Consider the following 25,317-nt stretch of genomic DNA (forward strand, 5'->3'; position numbering starts at 1 on the left):
AGTTTTAATTTTTTTGTTTTAAAACTGCTAGTAGGGAACGGTATTACTCATACACGCAACAAAACTATTTTACTCGGAGCTGGAGGACGGCAAGCGAAAGCACGGCGGGCATCGTCTCAGGTATAAGGATGTGCTTAAGCGCCACATGAAGAGCTGCAATGACCCGTTTCTGTGGGAGAAGCAGGCGGCCGACCGCCCTATGGAGATCTTTCGTCGCTAAGCAAACAGATGATTTTGAATCCCGTCGACTTGGGGAACTCGATATCAGACGAGATGAGCTGAAGGCACGCCGTGTCGTGTGCGGGTCTCCGCAAATAAAATCGGCTACGCGAGCCACATGTGTCGCCGTGGTCGAAACCGGCCCGGAGAGTGTATATATTTAAGATAACTTAAATAACAATTGAATCAGTAATCTAAAATTTTTTATCTTTTTTTTATATTTGACTTTATTTACAAGAATAATGCCAAATAACTTTAAAGCCCATTTAATGTCTTAATAAAGTTTAAAGGCTGTACGTCTTTTTTTACTATGAAGGGCAGACTTTTTACAATAACTCAAAAAGGCTTAATTGATCATATTCGCTATAGTTTTCATTTAATGTCTTAAGCTCTATTTCCGTATGTCTTTTTTTTTCTAATTTTGTGAACTAATAATTCAATAGTTACAAGGGGGTTGGGAACAATTATTATTCTTTCAAAGCGATTATTTACGAAAATATACACTATAATCTAAAAATGTTTACTGAAGATCCTTATTCGTTTTGAAGACCTATCCAACGATACCCCACCCTATAAGGTTTTAGATAATAAATAAAACATAGCGATCTTTTTTTTATTAGTCTATCCTATTTGTGTCCCACTGCTGGGCAAAGGCCTCCCCTCTCGCTTTCTTTCCAGTCCTCCCTGTGCTGAGCAGGATCCCGCCAATCCCGCTGAAACACATCCAAGTCGTCCCGCCATCTCTTTCTCGGTCTTCCTCTGCCACGACTACTGTCTGCTACTGTACTGTCAGCTGGTGGCTATTTTGGCCCATCTGTCATCATTCATCCGGCAGACGTGTCCAGCCCAGTCCCACTTTAGCTTGGCGGTCTTCATCCCAAAATCGACGACATGGGTTTTGGAGCGAAGCTCTGTGTACCTCACCCTATCAGATCTTCGGACAACCAGGATACTCCATTGCCCTTTGGCAAACCTTGAGTCTTGATTCCTGCGCCTCAGTTATTTACCAGGTTTGGGCACCGTAGGTGAGGATGGGCAAGATACATATGTTGACGAGCTTGCGCTTTAGTGCAATTGGGAGTTTACCCTTCATGAGTTCCTTCATAGACCAGAAGCTCCTCCAGGCGTTTTCGATCCTTCTATCAATCTTGTCCTGGCGATCTGTGAAGGAGAATATCTGGCCTAGATAAGTATACTCGTTGACATATTGCAAAATGGTCCCATCCACCGTCACCCCGTGTTTCTTGCTGTTGGTAATTAACTGGGTTTTAGATCTGTTCATCGTCAGACTAACCCCAAGGCTTGTGTCGCTAAGTTCTTGTAGCATACATTGCAGTTCAATTGCCGATGTTGAGAAGAGTACGACGTCGTTCGCGAATCGTAGGTCCCTTTGTCTCCCAAGAAACCGCCAGTTTTTTGAAAAATTCCTCCAAGCAGGTGGTGAAGGCAGTATCCTCGGCCCATTGCTTTTCATAGTTTATATTAATAATTTGCCCAAAACCTTATCTAATGATTCCGTTTTATTTGCTGACGACACTACCATAATTATAGAGGGGACTGATTTGACTAATTATAATGAGAATATTAATATAATTAGTATACCAACACCTAGAGAGACTCTCGCTGGGTGGCTGGATCAAGGGTCAGATGCAGAAGGCGGTAATCCTGGTCACGGCGCGTATAGTACGTCGGTTCCTCTCTCTGCAGCCCTGACCACCGGCAGCTTGGGCCCCGCCCCGCTGCCGGCGGCACCCTAGGTTAGGTTTTTTATAATGTGTTTATATGTTTTTGTATTGTTTTGTAAGTGTTTTTATATTTTACTTTTATATTCATATTATAAAAAAACAATAAACTGGTTAACTGTAAATAACTTGAAAGTGAATGTGACAAAAACTAAATTTATGCAATTTTGTACATCCCGGGGAAATAAGGTGCATTTGGATATAAATTATAATGGTGTCCCAATTGAAGAAGTGACGCAAATGACCTTTATAGGTATAACATTGGACAGTTATTGCGCATGGAAAGCGCATATTGAAATTTTAGGTTCCAAAGTAAATAAATTTGTTTATGCATTAAGAAAAATTCGTCAGGTTGTGTCTCTTCAGGCCGCTATTACTGCTTATAATGGTTACGTGGACTCGGCCCTGCGATACGGAATTGTAACATGGGGAAATTCAACAGACAGAGAGGACCTATTTTTGATTCAGAAACGATGTATGAGGGCCTTATTTGGACTCAAACTACTTGAATCATGCCGTCCATACTTTATCAAGCACCACATCCTAACGGTACATAGTTTGTATATTTTGGAGGTTTGCTTATTTGTACATAAGCACAAATACATGTTTCAAGAGGTCCAGGAATTATCATCCAGAGAAGTTCGAAACTAGTATATACATAAACTATACAAGCCCTTAGCTAGACTAAAACTGACATGTAATAATTGTCGTATGATGAGTATTGACATATTTAATAAATTGCCAGATAGTTTTAAGAATCTCAATAGTAACAGATTGAAAAATACTGTTAAGATGTGGCTTATAAATAAGTGCTTTTACAGCCTTAATGATTACTTGGACCCACCATTAACCATTTCATAATTGAATATTATTTATATTAGTTGATATTTTGTAATTTTTATATTGTATTTAATATAATTCTAGAAATAGATGTAATAGCGTGTACACCTGTAAAGATAGGGTTCGGTGTGACTCATTTTCTGCAATTGTAGCTGCTACTTTGTAACCTGAATTTCCAAATACGCAATAAATTCATTCATTCAACAATTTAGGAGAGGGCGGGTCACCCTGCTATACTCCCTTAAGGATTTCAAATTTGGGGCCTGGTGCGTGCAGCTTGATGCTAGCCGTACTATTCTTGTATATCCTTCCAACGAGTTCAACATACGTATGGTTTATTTTTTGACTACTCAGTGCCAATAAGACGGCTCCATGTGTGACACTATCGAATCACTATCTACTTATAGTCAACAAACGCCAAATACAATGGTTGTTTGAACTCGTTGGATTTCTCGTTGGATATTTGATATAGGGAGTGAAGGTGGTCGATTGTTGGAAGAGAGGGACGGAAACCGGGTTGTTTTTATCCTAGTAGCGGAGCGATTCTGTTCTTAATTATAATTACCTTTATGAATATCTTGTAGATGTGAGATTGTCACCTTTTTTATGTACCAGTATGATATTGGAATGACAAAAATTATTGAGTATTATTCCTGTGAAAAGTATACTGTTGAAAACATTTGTGATATGCGGCAGAAGAACGTGTCGTCCTCAGCGAACGAAAAAAACATAGAAGACTAACGTCAAACAAAATATCAGCGTAAAAGTGGCCCCACTATTATAAAACACGCAATACTTAATAACGGACCAATTGCAACTCGTCAAAGTTCAGGTCTTGTTTTCTTCGACGAAACTTCATTTGACCATGATTAGTCAATTTAAACCACCCGAACTACGATTGGTCTATTATAAGTTATAACATGGGGCGCTGGGATTGGCTGTAGCGTTGTCACTTGAAAATACATGTCAATGGAAACCAACTCAAGGTAGACGGTTTAATGCAATATAGACTAGTTTTAAATGCAATATTTTTGTATGATAATATTATTTTATTTTAATAGTACATTACTATAGCGGACGGGAAACGAAGGGTTGCAGGCCAACTAGGCCAAGTGGATAAAGACGACCGAGCGTAGCATAGGGATACGCGGCCGGAAACCCCGTTTCTCGTCGAGATTTGTATCGTGCTTTTCTCAAAATTGCAATAAAATAATTTAAAAAAAATTAGGATGATGATGATGATTGTTTCATGTCCTAATGTGATAGGTTATTCAGTGCGTGGGGTATTGAAGGGGAACAAAAATGTAATTATTTTGGCGCTACGACGCACGCCATTACGCTTTTTTCTTTCTTTTTTGTTTTTTTTATTACTACTTTGGGGTTATTGAAAGGGGAACGAAAATTTGATTCTTTTTACGCTACGGCGCACGGCTTAGGAGATACAGCCCTGTAAAGATTTCTACATGACTGAAAAAAAAACTTTATGCGGCTGTATCTCCTAAGCCGTGCGTCGTAGCGCAAATATAATCAAATTTTTGTTCCCCTTTAAATCCCCAAAACAATATTTAATAAACACAAAAAAGAAAAAAAAAAACACAAAAAGACAAAAAAAAAGGAAAAAAAGCATAAAAGAATTTTCTTAATAGGTTTTTTTATGGTTGAATGCCAAGACATAATTTGACGTTTAAAAATAAAAGAAGGTTGCCTTACAGGCCTAGGTATGTAAGGCTGTATGAAATTACTTTACAATCTTTACATATCATCTTCACTCATCGCACCTGATATGTAGTATTTCCGGACCTAATTTGAAGTAAGTCATGTCAACATTTCATTACAAGTTTGAGAAAAGGCTTATTATTTGTTTGTTTATCGCACGAGTTTAAAGGCAATTAAGCCTTCGAACCAATTAATACATTGTGTCATTCATCTTATAGGGCACCTGCGACGTTTAGTTAGGTGGCACAGAAATATGTCAGATGTAAATTAATGTAAATTTGATAGGTCGAAATTCGAAAAATACAGCTGGCATTTGGGATTTTGCTCTGATCAAGATGAAAATCGATATGTGAGAATCCGAGGGGCCCTTCATTATTATTCTGAAGTCATATTTGGTAAAAGCGCCGTCCATCTTGAATGAAACGCCCGACATCTTGAATATTTCCATTTTTGCTCTTATCATGATCATCATTCATCAATTAATCATATAAAAGCAAACACGGATAAGATGTCGGGCGTTTTTGCCAAATTTGACATCAGAATCATAATGAAGGGTCGCTCGGATCCTTAGATATCGATTTTCATCTTGATCAGAGCCAACATGCAGAAATCCAAGATGGCGTGCGTTTGTTTCATTTTTGACCTCATATTAATTATCAAGGTCCTCTAGGCTCCTCAGATATCGATTTTCATCTTGATCAGAGCAAACATGCAGAAAATCGTATTGAACACGTCATAATAGGAAAAAATTGTATGGGAAAATATCATTATTGTTTTTACTATTTTCCTCGTATTCTTTCCATATTTTTCACCGTTCAAACCGCCCCTGGACCTAGAAATATTCCAATACCAAAATTAGCCAAATCGGTCCAGCCGTCCGCGAACTTAACGAAAAGTTATAAATAGCAGCGAGATACCGGGACTTAGTAAGAAAGTACAAATAAAAAAACTTCCACCTACAACGGATTTCGAATTTACTATCACAAATTTAAATTATTAAAACAACAACCTGAACAAATAAAAATGAAAGTTTCTTAATATCAATGGTTGTTTAAAATGCATAACATCGTCCCCGTATAAAGCCTGTTGTAATCAAGAGAAATCAAAATAATATGATCCTAGCTAAACTATACGTGAAAAGTAATCCCATATTTTTTCCAGTGTTTGTTGGAACGACTAGCTCATCATTTATCCGCACAATAAGGCATATTTCTTTTGTTAAAGATATAATTTGAATACTTCTTACTATGACTGTGACAACGGGCCGCCATTTGCGAACTAAATTGCTCCGCGGCACAAAGTTGACGCCCCGCCCGCTTCGGCACAATATGTGTGGGGTCATTTTGCAGAGCTAGTTCGTCATCTATGTTTATTATCAATCGCTGGTCGTCCTAGTCTCAAATAATAAAATAGTACCTATAAAAGTAATGATCACGGAGCAGATACCCGGACAGACAGACAGACGGACATGGCGAAACTAAAAGCAAGGTCCAAGCTGAAAGCTTGGCGGTGAGCGGGCCGGCGGGGGAGGGCGCCGTCATCGCGCCGATCTCGGCGCTCGCGGCCTGCGGGTGCTGGCGACACGAAGTCGCCTTGTAATATTACCTTGATAGAGTTATGGTTGAGCTTGGCGGTGAGCGGACCGGCCGAGGAGGGCGCTGTCATCTCGCCGATCTCGGTGCCCGCGGCCAGCGGGTGCTGTAGCGCCGGCCGCTGTTGCAGCTGTGGAGGCGGCGGTAGCTGCAACACGAATCTTATTATAGTTTACAGTACATATGGTGCTACTTTATAGCACTAGTGCGAAAATTAGCATATTACGTTACTGTGTCGAACATTTAAAGGGCCATATGTACTGTAAAACGTTGTACGATACATGTGCGAATAGGTAATTCGCAACTCGTGTCGATTTAAAACCCTCCCTTCGGTCGTGTTTTATCGCCACTCGTTTCGAATTTCCTATTTTTCGCACTTCTATCGTAATGTACTATTACAGTACATATATGGTGCTACTTTACCGCACTAGTGCGAAAATTTGCCTATTACGTTACTGTGTCGAACATTTAAAGGGCCATATGTACTGTAAAACGTTTGAAAGTTAACAAGCTGGAAACTCATATACATTTAATGATGGTATCTCAAACTCACCTCAGTCGAGGGCGAGCCTGTCGCATCAGGGACGGAAGGGTTGACCGTCGCGCCTGTCGGCACGAGCGCGGGCGGCTGCGTCGCCGAGGGCGCGGGGGCGGCGGACGGCGGCGCGGCCGGGTTCGCGCGCTCGCTCACGCCGTTCACCGTCGCCGACGTGATGGTCTACACGCAATGTTTACTTTAAGGCAAAGATTCTACTATGATTATCAAAATGTTTCTCTTTCCATAGGTAGCTACAATATTTTTGCAGCTGACTGAACTAGTCAATATTTGACAAGAAATATCGAATAATAGAGAGCGAACCCGTTGTTTTTTTTTTCAGAGACAAAAAAGGTAAGCACCTGTAAATATGAAAAAAAAATAGTTTTTTTTTCGAGAATCATGTATGATGATTTTATCGGCGATGGCGGTTTGACAGACAATCTCGATAGGCACCTATATGTGTAACATAGATTTTTTAAAGTATGATGTGTGATTAGGTAATGTGTTATTAAATTGATTGTTTCGCTATTCTTGTTCATTTATTTCCAAACATGCCATTTTGTTTATGATATTATAATGAGAATTACAATATAAGATATCGACAAACTAAATATCGGAAGGAAGTCACTAGCGTTGCCTTGTTCGTGCTAGGTAAATCTCTAGGTCTACTCACGATACAAATACTCACTTCATTCATATTATCCAACAGAAAAAGGGACTCTAAACAACAAATATTAGGTTGTCATTTAATCGCAAAACGCTACCTAAAAAGTCTAAAAACGCTACCTAGCCTGGCCTGAAAATGGCTATCAATAATAAAGTTGCATACTAACCTCGCCAGCGCCAACCGACATGACAGGCTGCAGGCTGAAGGTCCACTGCCCGTTAACCGACGTGATGAGTGGCACCGTGTGCACGGTGGTGGGCACGGCGGGGAAGCCGGGCGTCAGGATGGCGCCGGCCACGGCGCTGGTCGCCGTCGCCGTGGTGGCCGGCGGCGGCGGCGGAGGCGCCATCGGCAGCAGCGGCGGCGCCATCGGCGTCACGCTCTTCACTGCAATATTAACAGCTTTCTTATAAAGGACCATCGTCATCGCACATGCAAAATTAATACCAATCACAAATCTGTAAGAAGGCGGTGATAGTATAGTTTCCGCTATCTTTGAAAGTTTGGAAGAAGACTTACCGCTGGCAGTAGGGAAGAGCGTAGGCGTACGCGCTGGCGTGGCCGTGGAGGAGTTGACTGTCTTGAGCGCGGCGCGCACGGGCGACTGCGAGATCGGCGGTTGGATGGGGATGTACACCATCGAGTTCTTGTTGGTCAACTCTGACCTTCCGTCGTCGGCTTTCTTCGGCTGTGGGAAAGTCTTTTTGGCGCGCGGCCTCACGTCCGGCGGCTTTGGCGACTTCTTCGCTGCCGCCGGTACCGGCATCACTTTGCTAATACGTACTTCCCGCAGATTCGGAGCCGAAACTGCCGGGGCGATCGGTCGCGGCCGCAGAGAATCTAGTACAGTAGAAGTTTCTTGCGGAGCATCACAATCTTCATAATCCATTGGTTCCGATTTAATTTCCACTACAACATCGTTAGGTTTCGCCTGTTTCTCGGGCGGAGACGTCATTCTGGCGAAAGCTCGTACGCCGACTTTACCGACTTGCGAATTTGCGGGCGGATCGAATCCGCTTCTCAGTTTCTGTAGTTTATTTACCGCCTCTTTCATGTTGCGCACGTTATCTGTGCTCGTAGGTGTGAAAATACTAGAGTCGGGGTTGACCTCCACCGTAACTGGCGTGGCCTTGTTGGCGCTGGAAGAGCGAGTGGCGGGCGGCGCGTCGGCCGCCGGGCTGGCGGCCGCGCCCTTGGCGCCGCTCCCCGCCCCGGCGGACACGTCGGTGTTACTGTTATTTTTTGGCACTTTGCGAGCCATTACGGCTAGGCTTGTATAATCGTCGTACTGTATTCGAGCTTTGTTAGCTTTAATCGTTTTAGAAGAGCCCGGTTTGGGTGAAAAAGCGTTCTTTGCTGGAGCACTTTTTTCCTTATCCACAACAATCTTTTTATTGTCAGTGCCGGTATCTGCAGGTTTATCTGCAGGTTTATCTGCAGGTTTATCCGCAGTTTTATCTGTACTGTCTTTTACATTATTTTTTCCAATGTTATTACTGGCAGTGGAATCGCTTACTATTTTACCAGTAGTTGTATTGGGAATTGTTGGCCCATCATTATTCGTTTTTTCGGTACCTGAGTTTTTGGTACTTGGCGTTGCTTTTGTAGCATTTTTATTAGGTGTAACCGTAGCCGCCTTTTCTTTCCCACCATCTTTGTTGGGCGTGGCGTTTTCAGTCTCCTTGTCCTTTATTTTATTTTTATTATGAGTCATTTTCACGATGTCAGTTATTTTAGTTAAAGTGGCAGCTTCGGTAAGTTTGTCTTTAGCGTTTACCGTAATAGTCAACGAAGCATCTTTGTTACCCTTGTCATTGATTTTGATAAGGACAGCAGATTCTGTAGTTTTTTCTTTTTCATTGGCTTTAGTTACAGTAACAGATTCCTTCGGGGAGACTTTGTTAGGATTAGTTTTAGCTGTATTTGTTATAGGCGGCGCGGATGTTTTGTTGGAAGTAGTCGTAGTCGGGTTATTTTCGTCCAGTTCAATGGTCTCAATATTGTTCAACGGCTTGATGCTCCTCGAAATTCTCTGATTTGGAGGAACAGATTTTTCTCCTTGTTCGATTGTTTCTTTGTCACTAGTTTTTGGTATATCCGTTTTAGCAGGTGTTTTATTCGAGCCATTGTTTGTTTTGGGACTCTTATTCGGCTTGGGCGTCGCGTCGGTCTTGAGCGGAGCGGGCGGCGGGGGCGCGGCGGCGGCCGGCTCGCAGTCGACCTCGACGGGCTCGTCGGAAGCGTCCGGCCCGTTTTGTTTGTGGACCATTTCCTTGCTGCTGCTGACCACAGGCGAGTCGGTTTTCTTGGGCGCCGGCTCCTTGGCGGGGGTGTCGACCAGCCGCCGCTTCTCTTTGGGGCTGCTCTCAGCGGGACCCTTTGTTTCGGAACGAGTCCGCTTGCGAGTGGCCGCCTGGGGTCTGCAAAAGTAAACGTTACGATAATCTATAAAACCACGTCCCTTATGAAAACATGTGATTGAATTTAACCCTTTAACGGTCAGACGAGTGTCAGAACTTACGGAAAATTGAACTGTCATTTTGAAATGAAGTTTAATTGTTATAAGGTAGCCATTTATGCCATATAAAATCGAAGTGCCCGTTAAAGGCTTAAATTTATTACATGCCGCTTACTTTCCAACAGGTTTATTTCCTTCCTTTTCTTCATTTTTCTCAACTTCTTTTGTTTTAGGATGTTCGGTGTCCATTTGCTCGCTATCGCTTACCACATCCCTGTAAACATAAGGTATTATCAATGACACCTCTGCTCGTACACAGAATGTAGTACTTGTTTCGCATATTAGTTAATCATTTAGTTGGACAAAGAACGAGTTGCCTTTATTCAACCTAGAAATTGGAGGTACTTACCCCGCATTAGAGTCATCTTTCGATCCCTTGGAGTTGGAGCGGCTCTTGAGAGTGCGTGCCGGCGTCTTCGACCGCCTCTCCCGCACCGGACTCCGCACTTGCCCATCAAATGTCGGTATCTGAAAATGTATACTTTTAAACATAATGTTGTCAAACATCAACATTGGCAATATCACAGACGCGTAAAATAAATCACCATATATTTCGTGATAACAGGGTATATAATGTTCAAATTCCTATCATTTATTGGTAAAAAACTATACAAAGATTTCACACGTCATACAATCAGGCAGGTACATAATTCATAGCAGATTACATTGTTAAAAATGGTAATAATTGATATAAAACAATTCTACGTTAGGTATATAAATAATTCACATCATTAATTTTTGTTACATGATGATATAATTTAATATATACTATTCATAAATATATTTTATTTCATCACTAGTTTGTATGCACATCCTCGTAAGGCCCAAGGTCCTACCTATAGGACTTATTCAGTTCGATGGAATTTAAATCATATTCAATTAGGACAGAGTTGCATTTGTTTTGTTTCGTGCAATTTTCAAACAAAATAAAATCTACTGTATTCCGTGCACTATAGGTTCAAATTCCAGTGGCAAATTTTGGATTTTTCATTTCTATGGCTGGGCCTTAAGAGGATATCGATATAATTTTACGGTTTTGATGACATATTAACTAACATTTCGAACATTCTCGTAGTATCAATTCATTATCCTTATTACATGCTAGTTCACTGAGCAAGCTCTTAATTATTTTTTTTTGTAGAAATTGCGAGACGCATTTTTTACAAAAAAAGTTATACAATTTGAGCCCGAAGCCTAGACCTCTGGTTAAAATAACTCAACTATGTTCAATAGATGACCTCGAATATTGGAGGAATTTTAATCGTCCATGTTGACATTAATAAAAAGGCAATATGTATGTATGATAGTTATGAATTGGCAGTATAATGCGAGTAAAATGAATGCAGATAAGTTACCATGTACTTGAGCGCTTCCTCCAGCTTGGAGGCCTCGAAGGTGGTGCGGTAGGGCGCGTATGCGAACTTGCCGTACTTGCGCGAGATGTTGCGGATGTGCTGCTCCGCTTCCTGGCGGTATACCATACAATTCTTATTCAACTGTTCTAATAAAACATTATACAAGTCACCTACATCGTAAACAAACTTATTGCTCTTTTTATTATTAAATTATTCACTACTAACAAAGAGTTACTGATTATAATTTTTAAGAAAAAAACCGACTTCATTGAGGGTGACAGAAAGATGATTGTTGATTTTGGATTTCATACAATGAAATTAAAAAGTCAGCTACCTAAGCCTAATTATGTAGAAAAGGAGGGAAAATGTTTTTTTTTTGTCACTGCACCCACCTTGACACATTTCAGATTTGCACTATGGTTGACTGGTAAGATCCCCGCAATAGGGTATTCGACTGTATTAAAAATAAATTATTTCACACCATGCATGAAATAAAGCACCAGATAATTATTAGGAAAACATAGATAGCAGTTATTTTTAAACACAAGTTCTATATAATAAATAGGACAGAAATATAAAAAAGTGATTCATATGAATTTGAATTTGGGCGTTTTCAGAAATAAATATCTGGGACAAATATCACTGTCCGACGACTTTGCTGTACTTTTTTACCATGTAATACTACACCAAAGTGTACTACATGTACACAATAATTGTAAAGTGACTTATAATCTGAGTATTTATAGTATAAAAACTGTTAAAATTTTACTTTAAAGACAAAAAACTGAAGAAAGGGAACTGATTTTTGAGTGTCCCATGCACACTTTGCAAACTTTGGAGCCAAGTATTATTTATCTATCTCCTTTTAGGCCTGAATTTGGTTGTTGTGTGATAAGATTGTATCAGCCAATATCAATTTAACATCTCATTTCATAGCAACAAAAGCAAAAATTTGCACAAGAGTTTAGTTTATGGTTGTCCTTTAATATCGATGTAGTGGACATTTCCACCCACGTCACTGAGTTTTTACCAACTTAGTTGCAAAAATCTACTAATATCTAACACATTTTTACATGGTTGAACATTATGATCCTCCATGACCCGGTGTTTGGGTTTTACAAGACAGTTTACAAGACAGTCGAATAAAGCTAGGTTTAGGTTGTGCGTCACGCTGTGCAGATTTTTTTTTTCCACTACGAACGGGATTAAGTTGAAGGTAAGGAACCAATTATTGACCAAATATTTATGAATTTTGGTAGATTGTTGTGTTGTATGACATCCAATAATTATAATCAAGAAAATTCAAGGGATAAAACCGACATTTCGCTTCATTTACCAACCGGAATCCTACGTCACATCCTAAACGTCACGTGATGTGTTCGTGGAACAAAAAAACGTGACGTATGGAATAAAAATGCACCGTTTACATGTCGTCATTTTAGTAATAAATAAGCTGCCAAATAATAGTAGGTAGATCATAATATTAAAAAGACACTAATAATTTTACTCTAGCTAACTTGTATGAAATTTTAACGACCCTCGATTTTGTGAAGTGTAACTAAAAAATAAAAATAAAAGAATAATGGAAAATGAATGCAAAAGCAAATCAAAATCAGTAATAAGGGATTGCAAACCGGAATGATTTTCAATCCGGCCGGATCCAGCCGAATTTTGGCCATGATCCGGCTGGATCCGGATTTGTATAAGGATATTCAAGTACATTAAATCGCATATTTTTCAAGTTTTTTGCGTAATATGAGAAATAAAGGATATATGTTAAGGATAAATAAGTCAATAATTTGAAGTAAACAGTAAATAACTTTTAACAATTAAATAAAACTTAGTATTCAAAAATGTTAAAATGTCAATCTCACTTTAGAAACAAAATTTGAAATGTAAGTCATTTATTCATTTTATTATATTTAACCATACACATGTGCTTTGAGTTTGGTTAGATTCCAAAACTAATGATGATGGGATATGGGGTGGGAATTCCTTGAAAGGACAAGTTTTCATAACTGTTCTTAACCATAACCATGAATTCTTTGTAACGCTGACATCCATCATAGTGACAAAACGAAGATATTTTACTTTTAACCAAAATTATATGAAATGCACTTCAATATTATCTTTATCTTGCCTTCATTTTTTTTTATCCAAGGAAGTAGTTTCATAGACTGAAATTAAAAAATAAACTTTATTAATTTACCAATAAGTATATCAGTCAAAATATCATATTTTGCCATATATGTATATATAATCACTGTAAACTAAAGATCGTCATAAGTGAAGTACCGCCGATTTAATCCTGCCTTTTGTTTAGTTTCGATCTCACAACATAAGATAACAATATTAACCTCCTCTTTAGCCTAATCACAAATGCCTTCTATGACATCCCCATCCTTTATTTTTTTCCTTCTATTACAGTATTTAAGTATTCGTCATATCGTGTCACCAATATGAAAGAAGAGAAAATCCTCTTCTGTTTTCAATCATCGCCATATTAAATATTTTCTTATCTTACTAAATCTAAACTTTTTAATTAGTTCTGTTCAACTCATATCTTCCATCAGTCACCTTTACCTCATCTAAAACGCGCAGTGTGTGCTGTATTTAGGCGTCTTTTTATCTCCCCGGATCCGGTGATTTTGACCGGATTCAATAGCTCCTAAAAAGCGCCGGATCCGACCAGATTACAGGATCCGCCGGACCGGATTGCAATCCCTGCCAATTGCAGTTCACTTTAGGACCTTTAGGTACATTTTTGTTAAGGAAACAAAGTTTATTTAAATTATTAGCAGATAATCTGTTTCGCAAATCATTTTGTATTTGCGCTTTTCAAATTTCAAATAGGCGACGAAATTACTATAGTTATCGTATATTTCAACAAAAAAAAAAACTATTTCAGAAAATTAAAAATTCCATAGAACATTGTATGTAGTATCATCATATCATTATAGCTACAGTAAGTACATTAAAGTCATTATTTAAAATTTTGTAAAAAAAATCCACCATACATTCTTTTGTAATAATTGAGTGAATAAATTAGCAGTTGATTGAAATATTTGGAAACTTGGTGGGTTTCACTAACATCTATGTTTATATTACTGTTACGATAGGTTTAGTTTAGTTATAATTTGTACGTGTTTGCATTTTTGATATTTTACATTTTCGAATAAAATGAATAAAGATTCATTAAAGTCATAATAATAAGATTTTCGGAGAGAAAAACATTACATTCAGTATAGGGATGTAACGATACTAATATATCGGCATCGCCGATTTAAATACACTCGATAACACAGTTTGAAAAGCGCAAATACAAAATGATTTGCGCAACAAATTATCAGCTAATAACTTAAACTTTGTTTCCTAAAAAAAATGTACCTAAAGGGCTAAAAATTGCTGATTTTGATTTACTTTTGTATTCATTTTGCATATTTCTTTTATTTTTATTTTTCAGTTTCTCACAATTCACAATATCGAATGTCTAATAAAACATCCCTTTTATGCATATTAAGTACAAAATTCTTTATTAATTTGATTTGTTAAGATACTACTAAGCCATTGATATCGGTATCGGTATCGGCGAAATCATGTATCGTTACATCCCTAATTCAGTACTAAATTAAGTAGATTTTCCGCACATGTAAACCTTTCATGTGTTTCCTAAACGTCACATTATGGTCCATAACGTCACTTTGTCCTACTGTAGCTGTGATTGATTTTATAATAATTTATATTAATTATAAGGATAATTGAAACTGATTTCGATCTCATTTGCAAGAATAATAAGTGATAATAATAAATAAATAAAAAAACAACTTTTTATAGTACCTTTACCTTACGTATTTTACGCTAAGATGATTGTGAAGCAACGATTGAAACCAAAAATGTAGCGTATTGGATAGACTGTCAAATAACTTTATTGTAATATATAGTATTGCAGACGTTATTCGTTTTTAGAAGATTATTTTAGTTTTGTATTTTAATAAATAAAGACTGGATCACTTAAAATACTTCGATCTTTTCTTAAAACCTACCTAAAATTTGTGACTAGGGAATGCAATCTTGATCTTGCAAGATCAAGATTCCACCAAGATCTTGAGTGATTTTCCAAGATTCAATCTTGAAGGCCATCAATCTTGAATTTTGAAATCCCTTTCGCGATCTTGGCAAAATAGACCAAGATTGTAACAAGATTTTCAGACAGATCGCGCGTGAAACGTCATACGTGTTCATACCTGCGCGGCAACGCGCGAACTGTCTCGCGGCTCGCCTGAGCCGTCTCACGCGCCGCGCCGCGCTCGGCCGACCGTCTGACTGGCGACTAGCAACGGAGCGGGGTGTGTGTGTGTGAGGCGTGGGGTCGCGGGACGAGGAATGAATCGACCAATCACGTTCTACAATCGCGCGGTGCGCCGAATTTTTTTTTATTATTTAGTCGCAATTTGACAACTTTGCGACTAAATAATAAATTATGATCTCATTGCATTGTTGGCAAGAAACAATCAACATTTTAATGATTAAAATAAAATAAATGCAATAATGTATTGCATTTATTATTATAGTCACTAAAATCTTGATTGTTTCTTGTTAATTTTTGAAATAAACGTTGATTATTGTGTTCATGGAAAGTTGTTTACTTTGAAAAGTATACTCAATTATATAAAATAATCCAAAAATACTGGTTACTCTCAATTTACAGAATTTGACTCAAAAATAACGCCTTTTTTAATTATTCTGCTCAATCTGGAATAATCCCGATAATCTTGATTCGAGACCAAGATCTTGACCCGAATCTTGACAAGATCTTGAACTGACCAATCTTGATTCCGAAAAGAGACTCCAAGATCTTGAATGGTCAATCTTGGCCCAAGATTGCATTCCCTATTTGTGACGTAATGGATCTCCACATTTTCCTGACCCTTTCATTGTCATACGATCGGTACAATCGGCGAGCCAAGCACGCCCAAATGAAGGAAGTGAAATACGAGGCTAGGCGGTATTTACATTGGATGTAGATCTGCTCGGCAAATTGGAGCGCTCACCAGAGTGCGATAACCGTGAAAGCTACAAGGAAGAGTAGATCGGGCTCTACCTGCATGGCCTCGACCATGTCCTGCCGCTTGGTGCGGAAGTTGTTGGGGTCGCGCTCGCAGTAAAGGTAGCAGTCGCGCGCGGGCACCCAGGCGCGGTCGTGCGCGCCGAAGAACCGCACGTCCACCAGGCCCGCGTGGCTCACCGTCATCGCCTTCGCTGGCCAGTACGGGAACCCTGCGAACCGACCAAACATTCTACTGTAATGCCACCTTTCTCATTTGTAGAAATACTCGAGAATAGTCCAGATCTATTTCGATCATTAGTGTCATCTAAAGAAAGACAGATTAAATAGGTAGAAAGTAATATCTATGCAAGCTAAATAAACGTTTTGCTACATTAGAATTATATTATATTATAAATAGTCTCCACGTAAACGCTTCAATCGTGCGAAAATCAGTGTTTAGCTATTGTGGACATAGAATGTATATGAATTAAGAAGGAGACTCGACTAGCCTACTTTTAGGATTTAAGATACCGCAACGGGAAACATAGAAAGTGTTAACTGGTTTTTGAATTCACACTGCGTCAGAGTATCCTTTGACCGGTACCACAGATACTAACTCCCTTAAAACTGACTTTACAGATTATTTTAAAGTTAAATATGCTGTCTGGAAAATTCTAATAATTATACTGACGAGTATTTATAGGAGAGAACACGCAGAATAAACCTCCTCGCGCGGAAATAGTCGCGCAAAAAAGATCGGTCTATGTAGACGCGATTCACCCGATATATAGTGGCCGTGTGAGCGACTGCTATTCTAGGAAGACTACCGTGGAAAATTCCTCGCGAGGCGGTTTGTGATCGGCGCTCCTAATGATAAAGCGAACCTTTGAGTTTGGCCCACAGCAGCAAGTGCGGCGTGGAGCAGACGTCGGTGAACCAGGTGGGTCGGCGCGCGTGCGCCGCGGCGTAGCACTCGGGGCACGCCTCGATCTCGCCCATCTCCGCGCGGCACGAGCGCACCAGCGCGCGCGCTGTCGTCGTTAGCTTCGACTGCACTGCACACGCAAAACAAACGATTAATATCACCTCAACCAGCCATCGTATGTAATAGCATACGAGTATAGGGCAAAACGCGGCCACCACACAGGCGCTCTATCTAGTAGTAATCATCAAGCTTTGGGTGCTGAAATGTTTTACACCAGCCGAAAATAGGTAGAAACTCTAAAATGTAAACTGTTTTTACATTTTTAAGCAAATTTGGAGCTTACTACCTATTTTTAATTCATAGTTTGATAACTATTTATTTTACAGTAGATTTGAATTCATGAACATTTACAAGGATAATATAAATAAGTCATTGGCCTTTTCTTTATAATTGCTTAGCGACCCGCCCCGACTTTTCACAGGTTAACAAATTATTCACCTAAACTTTTCTCAAGAATCACTCTATTGATAGGCGAAAACCGCATGGAAATCCGTTCAGTAGTTTTTGAGTATATCACGAACATAGCGAACATAGACATCCAGACTGTCTGCGGCGGGGGACTTTGTTTTTTAAGGTTGTGCTCTGTGTTTAAAAATAAGTTTCAGATGTTGAATCCAACTCTGTGACTTCTGAGGTACTTCCAAAGCGTGAAGCTTTCTGAAGTATAAACTTTTGTAAATTATTAGAACATTGAACAATGTGCCATCCGACATTTTTAATTTTTAACCGACTTCAAAATTTCAAAAGGAGGAGGTTATCAATTCGGTTGGTATGCTTTTATTTTGTTTTTTTTTTAATGTGTTACTTCAAAACTCCGTCATTTCTGAACCGATTTGGAATTTTTTTTTTTGAATCTCTATATATACAGATTGGTCCCGTTTTTGTCAAAACTTAGTTCTGATGATGGGATCCATGAGGAGTCGAGGGAACTCTTCAAATGTAAAGAGCATACAGATAGTGATTTTTGTATCTTCATCAACAAATCAAACATTTACATATAAAAAGTGACATTTGATGAAGTGGAACTGCTCATGATGATCATAGTTCACGTTTGGCGATTTGTCCTCTTTTAGATTTTTAAGACAAATTTTTGTCAAGTTTGAGTTCTGACGATGGGGTCCATGAGGAATCGAGGGAACTCCTCAAATGTTAAAGGCAGTGACCTTAGTATTTTCATCATCAAATCAAGCATTTATAGACATTTTTATTATTATTTTATGCATGGTGTGAAATAATTTATTTTAAATACAGTTGAATACCCTATTGCGGGTATTTGACCAGTCAACCAGCAAATCTGAAATGTGTCAAGGTGGGTGCAATGACAAACCTCCTTTTACCTTCTTTTCTAGATAATTAGACGCAGGACGCTGTCTTTTTAATTTCATTGTATGAAGCCCAAAATCAATAATAATCTTTCTTTCACCGGTCTCCCTCATTTAGTCGGTTTTTTTTTCTTAAAAATTATGTTTGTCATCTCTAGTGCTACTTCAGAAGAGTACATCACTCCTTGTCATAGAAGGTTTAACTGTGGGTCAGTTTATGCTCGCTAAAAAGTATCTAGTGTTTCACTTAAAGGTGTCCCAAGTATTGGAAGGTGAGGCTCGAATTACATTAACTTTTGTTGTCCCTTTCATTGTTCTTCACAACGTAAATTTCCATGTCCTCTTCCAACTGCACATTGTAGTGATACATGATGTAGGACGTCACTCAACAGCGCTGTTCGTACGAGCGATATCCTCGCAATCTATGTAAACCCCAGATAACTAAGAACACTTACATGTGTTGAATATAATACTGTTGTGTAGTATCCAGTGCGCGTCGGCCAGGAAAGCTTCGGTGCTGCCGTACAGCCCCTCGTGGATGTGCTCGCGCATCAGCGCCAGGTCCATGGGGTGCACCACGTACTTGTCGTAGTCGGGGAACACTGAGCGGTCCACGCTCTGCAGGAACGGTTCCGACTGAAAACACACATAGTATTGCAAGTGAGCCTAATGTGATATTTGGTCGGTGGAATATGCGTGCTCAACAATACAGAAAATAACATAGAATTTTAGAAACAGTAAGTGAAAGCTTTATTTTTAATATGCACTATCAAATACAAAATCGAATACAAATGTGATTATACATTTTTTAAACCCAATTAGCCCAATGAAAAATTCATGTGTAGCGTAAACGCAATTTTTACAATAATTATGTAGCTTAATATTAAAAGTATCCACGTGAGGCGCTGTGTACCAAATATTACATACAACATATTAGAATTTTTATTATGTTGATTAATACAACATTCTCAATTCAAACCCATAAACCAAATGCTTTTGGACGCTTGCTTGCTTGTTTGATGTTGGCTTGCAAAAGATCGACTCCCCCACAGTAAACGTGACAGTCACAATTTTCGCAGGTTTAACCTGATGGCCCGGCACCGGCCGGCAGATGCGCAGGAGGATTATGATTGTGATGTGCCGGTTCCCAACTTTTTTCCTCCAGCCCCCTTTTTGGTCATTTCATTACTACAACGGCCGAGTGGTTTACTCGAGCGACTAATAAACAACTATTGTAGAGATCTAATGGAGAATATTTATTCATAGACATATTTATTATAACTTTATTATTTTTTCGTACTTGGCTAAGGTACATGCATGCCAAATTTCATTCTTTCTGCGTGTTGGGACTATACTTTGAGCTAAGAACCCAAACTGAGAGTAAACAAACATAAGGCCAAAGCAATAATTCGTTAATCAATAAGTAGGTAACTGCTTGTATTAGAATTCGTTAAGCAACAGGCTCCTTAGAATATACTCGTTTGATCTAACCCACTTTTAAGATGTATTCATGAATAAATATAATTATTGTACATTATAAATTCATGAAAATAACAAAGGTCTTTTTGAGTAGTTACAATATTTCATCCCCTTTTGCATATTTTAATATCTATATTCATCGATAATCGCAAGAAGTATATATATAGTTATAACTAAAGGAAGTAAGCACAGCGGTGAATTAAGAATACGGCAAGCCGCTTTTATGCAGGGTATACACGGGCTCAGCTTACTACGCACTCGGCTATTATTAGCACAGAGCGAGACAACGATAGCGACCCGCGGGTATCGATCGAGTCGGAGAGCGAGCGAGAGGGGCGAGTGCGTCACGCGCCGCCAGCGAGGCCCGGCCCGGCAGATAAGTGGCAAGGTCATTTCACCGAGCCCCGAACGGCGCCCGCGCCCGCCCCCGCACGACTCCCCGCGCTCGCTACCGCCTCCATTGTTGGCGGTGGTTGCATTGCACGGCGCAACTACCACAATATACTCCAATAGTTTGCAATTGCCAAACGCAAAATACTAATTCGCTTTAATTAGACAAGCAGCATAGCAATTAATGACGAGGATTCAATGAATATTCAACATTTATTTTGTTATAATTTGAAACATAATTAGGTATGGTTCAAAAAAAGGCTGGTAACTGTCGAACACTTTTTAATTTGTTCTAGTCCACGTTCAACTGGACTGACTAATTGTAACAAATTCGCATAAGCAAGCTCAAAGTTTATTGGAAATTTATACAGTTCTTAATGAAAATTAAAACTGAGGGGACGGTGCACTCATATTCTTGAAACCATATATGCCACAACATTTAGACCATGTGTTTTATATTATACATATTTCTTTTTAAAATTCTGTCCCATCAGGACACAGTAGAATCATAGTTTGTTAGAAGAAATGTTGTAAATACCACATTAAACGAATGCTTTGTAAATGACTGAAAGATTACTAAAACAAACATGCAAGTTTGGTGAGTTTAAGAGTCCGCAGCAAGCTCGGCTGAATTTCACCTTCCAATACAAATGGAGTTTCGTTCTCATTTTAACACATTCACTGCCAGACAAAAAACGGCGCATAATAGCTGCGTACAAAACAATCCGCCCAGCGGGTTGTCCCCGGCAGTGAATATGTTAAAACTACGTGTTGGATTATAATTAAACTTTTCACATACAATGACATGAGGTATATCTAGTCCGGTAATTAGTTTATATAGATCCAGTTTATAAAACTAACGAAATAGAGCAAAAACAAGTTTTTTCTGAAAAACTTAAATTCACTGTATTTTTTTTATTAACTATGGTATCTGATGCCACTTCAACTAATTACAGGAATAGATATATCTAGCTTCAGAGCAATCTATCTAGCTAGTTGTTTTAAAATGAGAGCGTAACTATAACGTTTGTATGGAGAACCGAGCTAGCTGGGGGCTCTTAATTGGCATAAAACCACAGTTTAAGGAGTGACCCAGGACCGTAACCATGACAACGAGCATCTAGGAAAACCTACAATTGTAACAAAAATATACTTTTATCATCCTTGAATTGTTTCCTTTTGTTTATCAACATGGCTAACGAAAGCGACGCAGCCATACAAAGAGATAATAACCCAACAAGTCAGTTTGAGATACAAGTGCTGAATAAATATTGCATACGTTGAAATTATGTTCGTGTTAAGGATTTTAGCATAAATTAACTTCAACGTAAATAACCATTGACTTATATGGGGCAAAATTCTTTTCGTTGTCTTGTTTCTGGACACTCTGGCACGCGTCTATTTTTGTCTTTTATCAAATAAATAAATATGTTGAGTGCTATTGCACGACTTTCTAGCTGTAGATTATAATCCTCTTGAGAAAAAATTTAAACTAAATCTCACCCCATACATAAAATTCCACTACCGTCACACTTTTTGAGGACAAAAAACAAGCCAACGAAAAGAATTTTGTCCATTGATGGGCCTTACGGGCGTCACGAAGTGGGCCAGTTCGTTGGTTCGCAAATCGCGTTTGTGCACATGTTGGTTGGTGCGCATGTTCGCTCGGCATTATATGAACAGGCCGTGTTTACTTTTGAAATCTTTGTAAATAACAAACCAGGCTGATAAGTATTCCCCAGCAGCCAGCATGTGTACATAAAAAAGAATGGAATAAGTTACCCCAGCGACTTCCATCATGCGCTGCAAAGCATATTTCAGCAGCTCACACAGCATTCCTAATGTAGTCTTTCTCATTGCAAGGGATCTGAAACATACAATTTCACAGTTAAAAGCAAAATTAACCTAACCTAAACAATATGAATAATGGAATAATTAATGACTTCTTTCTTTCTATTCCTTGCAAATTTTATCATCAGATCTTAGTTTTATCAAAAGCAAAGTTTAGTTATGAAGTTGGTGAGGAGATAATGTTGTCAGTTGGTTGGAAATCAGAGGGCCTCTGATATGTTCTGGCAAAATGGGCAATTGTGGGATTCAAGGTTGACAAGTAAAAAAAACGAACTTTACCAAGAAATTAAATTAAACTTTGTAAGTGAAAATCTTGTTTTCCTTTTTGGAGGTTAGTTAATACTAGTGTCTGGTTTATTCAACCCATGGCTTTGCATAGCGAACCAGGCTTGTGCTGTGTACTTATACCTCTGAAGAAGTTGAGATATTCTGTAAACTTTACGTAAATACTGAACGTAACGAGGCCCTTCAAAATATGTAGACATATGTAAGTACCTGGTCTCGGAACTTTCTGCATGTAACACAGTCATGCATTCAGGGCACACCCAGTTCTTTTCAGAGCTAATCTTATTTTTCTCTGAGCCAGTAAGACATCTGTAGTGAAAGGCACGGGGGCAAACGGTGCACTTCAACGGAGGCTGCGGCGCCTTGTCCCCATCATTCATATCAATGGACCAATGGCATCTCCAGCAATATGGGTCTGAACGAAGCTTGTTGCTTTTTTCATCTATTTTAGGTTGAGATTGTGCCTAGAAATAAGTACATAATTAAATTGAATGTCAAATAAGAACAACACACAAATGATGCCTTATTCTATCTATAGATCCATAGTATTAAATACTATGTGTAGGCACTGATCAGAGGCTATGATGAGAGCTTGTAACTTATAACACAGTGTAACCCTGTTTTAACTCTTTATTATAAATAAACTGGGAAACTCTTCTATGCGAAAGAGATGATAGTAGTGCCATTCTCGAGAACATTCTCTGCTTGTATGGGGAATGTTCTCACTTGAGAACATTCCCTGTACAAGCGGGACTATTACCTAGGTTAAAATTGCATTGCTACAAGTACTGAACAGCCAAATAAATATTCAGCAAAACAAATATCTATTCTGTATCTTAATCATATGACATGTTCATTGTTTGCTTATTGCAGAAGTTATAAACATGTTTGACTCAGACAAGTGATGCACTACATTTTCTGGCTATTTACATGTCATTAAAAAGCTGTTAAGTTGTTTTCATTTACAGGAAATTATTAAACTGAAACCTCTTCATTTAAATAAATACCTTGTGTCTTATGTCTATTTATCACTTTTTACTACTTAATTGATTTAATGTAAAAATATTGACTTCTAGTAAATGTAAGGACATGAATGTTTGCATTATTTCTTTAAGATTAGGTATTCAGCTGCATATTGCACACTATTTGGCTGCGGACCAGAATGTTCATGCCATCTCTTATGTAAACACTTGAAAAGGATAAAAGAGGTAGTGAAAAATCATCTAAATTAACAATGAAACTGAACTACTTTTGTTACGAATTTAGAATAAGGTTAAGGTGTGAAAATTAAAACTATGGTGGTAAGGCGAACAAACCTGTTCCTGATTAGGATTTCGGTTCTTGGCATTGCTGGGAGAGGAATCAGCGGCATTTTCTTTGATTTTTGGAGCTGCTGTCTCTTCATCAGATACAGTGCTTTCATCAGAATCAGCATCTTTTTGAAACTTTCCTGTGACTGAATTAAGGAATTTTCTGACTTTGTGAACAAATTCTGGGTTTTGTGACCTCATGGATCTCTTTCCCACCCTATCTGATTTCTCACTTGAATTACTTTTTTGGGAATTACTGCTACTACGCCTGGTTCCCTGAATACGATCAGCCTCAGGAGTATTATTTATATTTGTGCTTGATGTATCTAGAGCAGCTCTTGTAGATTTTCTTGTTTTGCTAGTCAATTTCGTGCATTCACTAATAATTTTGGATTCTTTAGCAGAGTTAATAAGTGACTTCAACTCTCTACTAATACTTTTATTATGTTCCTTTTCTGCATCACCAGTCATTTCTGACTGTGATTCAATAGAAGGATCTCTATCAGTAATATTCAAGGTTACATCATTTTTATTATCAATCTCTTCAAATGTTATATCCACAGGGATATCTTTCAGAGATGTAGAGTCAACATCTGCTAGTGCTGGTGGTTCTTTATCAGGTGCATTTTGCACAACAACTCCAACTTGTTTGCCTGACAGTTTACTTTGGGGTGTTTGAGTTTCATTTGCATTTGTTTGTATGGTAGGTTGCTTGGTGGACTGTAATTTAATTAGAGACGGAGCAGTTTTATTAATTTCTATGCTTGTGGGCGGTTGTAATGGTTCTTGCTTACGTGACTTAAGTAAGCCATCCGTCTTTGAAGATTGGCTGCAGGGAAGACTACTTTCTTCCATTATAGGCTGCACATTGTCCTGTGAGTTTGAATCTGCCTTCTGCTGTATGTCTTCCTCTACTTTCTCCACTGCAACCACTATTTCAACATTGCCATGAGAACCAATTACCTCCTGCATATCTGGAACATCTGCAGTGGTTGAAGACACGTGGGTCTCCATCAGTGGTCCAGAGTACTCCACCTATGGCAGAAGAAGCCGATTGATATTTTTAGCGGGGGCCATAGTCAAAACATCGCGACATCCTCTACTTGTCCTTCTCTATAAAGATGTAGATATTGTGTACTAACAATAAATCGTTTAAATGCGCAAGAAACTAGTCATGATACATGCAACTACATCAAATACTTACCTACTTTCAATAATCATACACCTCATACCTACATTCGCGAACTTACCTCACGTTTTATACGGCTCACACGTACTCAAATCAAATTCCGCCGAATCCGATCTATTATGATTAGTGTTGTATTTATAATACATAAGTCTTACAAACAGTGTTTATTTTACTTGATACTAAATTTTATTAGAACATGAGCGAAAGAAAGGAATCGCACATCGCCATCGCACATAACTCTTTAGTTTGATTGGACAAAACCAAAGCAAAGG

General features: G+C 38.7%; 1 protein-coding gene across 2 annotated transcripts in view; it reads right to left on the minus strand.

The window, feature by feature from the left end:
- LOC133519578 (MYND-type zinc finger-containing chromatin reader ZMYND8-like) overlaps positions 1-25,317 on the minus strand; it is a 44,115-nt gene extending 18,798 nt beyond the window's left edge. The window contains exons 1-14 of one of the 2 annotated variants that reach the window (XM_061853602.1): positions 25,107-25,317; positions 23,863-24,891; positions 22,757-23,010; positions 22,193-22,277; positions 18,997-19,177; positions 17,119-17,289; positions 16,289-16,464; positions 11,188-11,298; positions 10,182-10,300; positions 9,948-10,046; positions 7,834-9,734; positions 7,481-7,701; positions 6,663-6,827; positions 6,123-6,257 (exon numbers count right to left, since the gene is read on the minus strand). In XM_061853602.1, coding sequence (XP_061709586.1) covers positions 6,123-6,257; positions 6,663-6,827; positions 7,481-7,701; positions 7,834-9,734; positions 9,948-10,046; positions 10,182-10,300; positions 11,188-11,298; positions 16,289-16,464; positions 17,119-17,289; positions 18,997-19,177; positions 22,193-22,277; positions 22,757-23,010; positions 23,863-24,870 — 4,626 coding nt within the window. In that variant the 5' untranslated portion in view covers positions 24,871-24,891; positions 25,107-25,317. Of the gene's footprint in view, positions 1-6,122; positions 6,258-6,662; positions 6,828-7,480; positions 7,702-7,833; positions 9,735-9,947; positions 10,047-10,181; positions 10,301-11,187; positions 11,299-16,288; positions 16,465-17,118; positions 17,290-18,996; positions 19,178-22,192; positions 22,278-22,756; positions 23,011-23,862; positions 24,970-25,106 lie in introns of both variants that reach the window. The other variant, XM_061853611.1, reaches the window with a different exon arrangement.

This window comes from Cydia pomonella, chromosome 1 (assembly GCF_033807575.1).
Source record: "Cydia pomonella isolate Wapato2018A chromosome 1, ilCydPomo1, whole genome shotgun sequence".
In the NCBI taxonomy this organism is placed as follows: domain Eukaryota; kingdom Metazoa; phylum Arthropoda; class Insecta; order Lepidoptera; family Tortricidae; genus Cydia; species Cydia pomonella.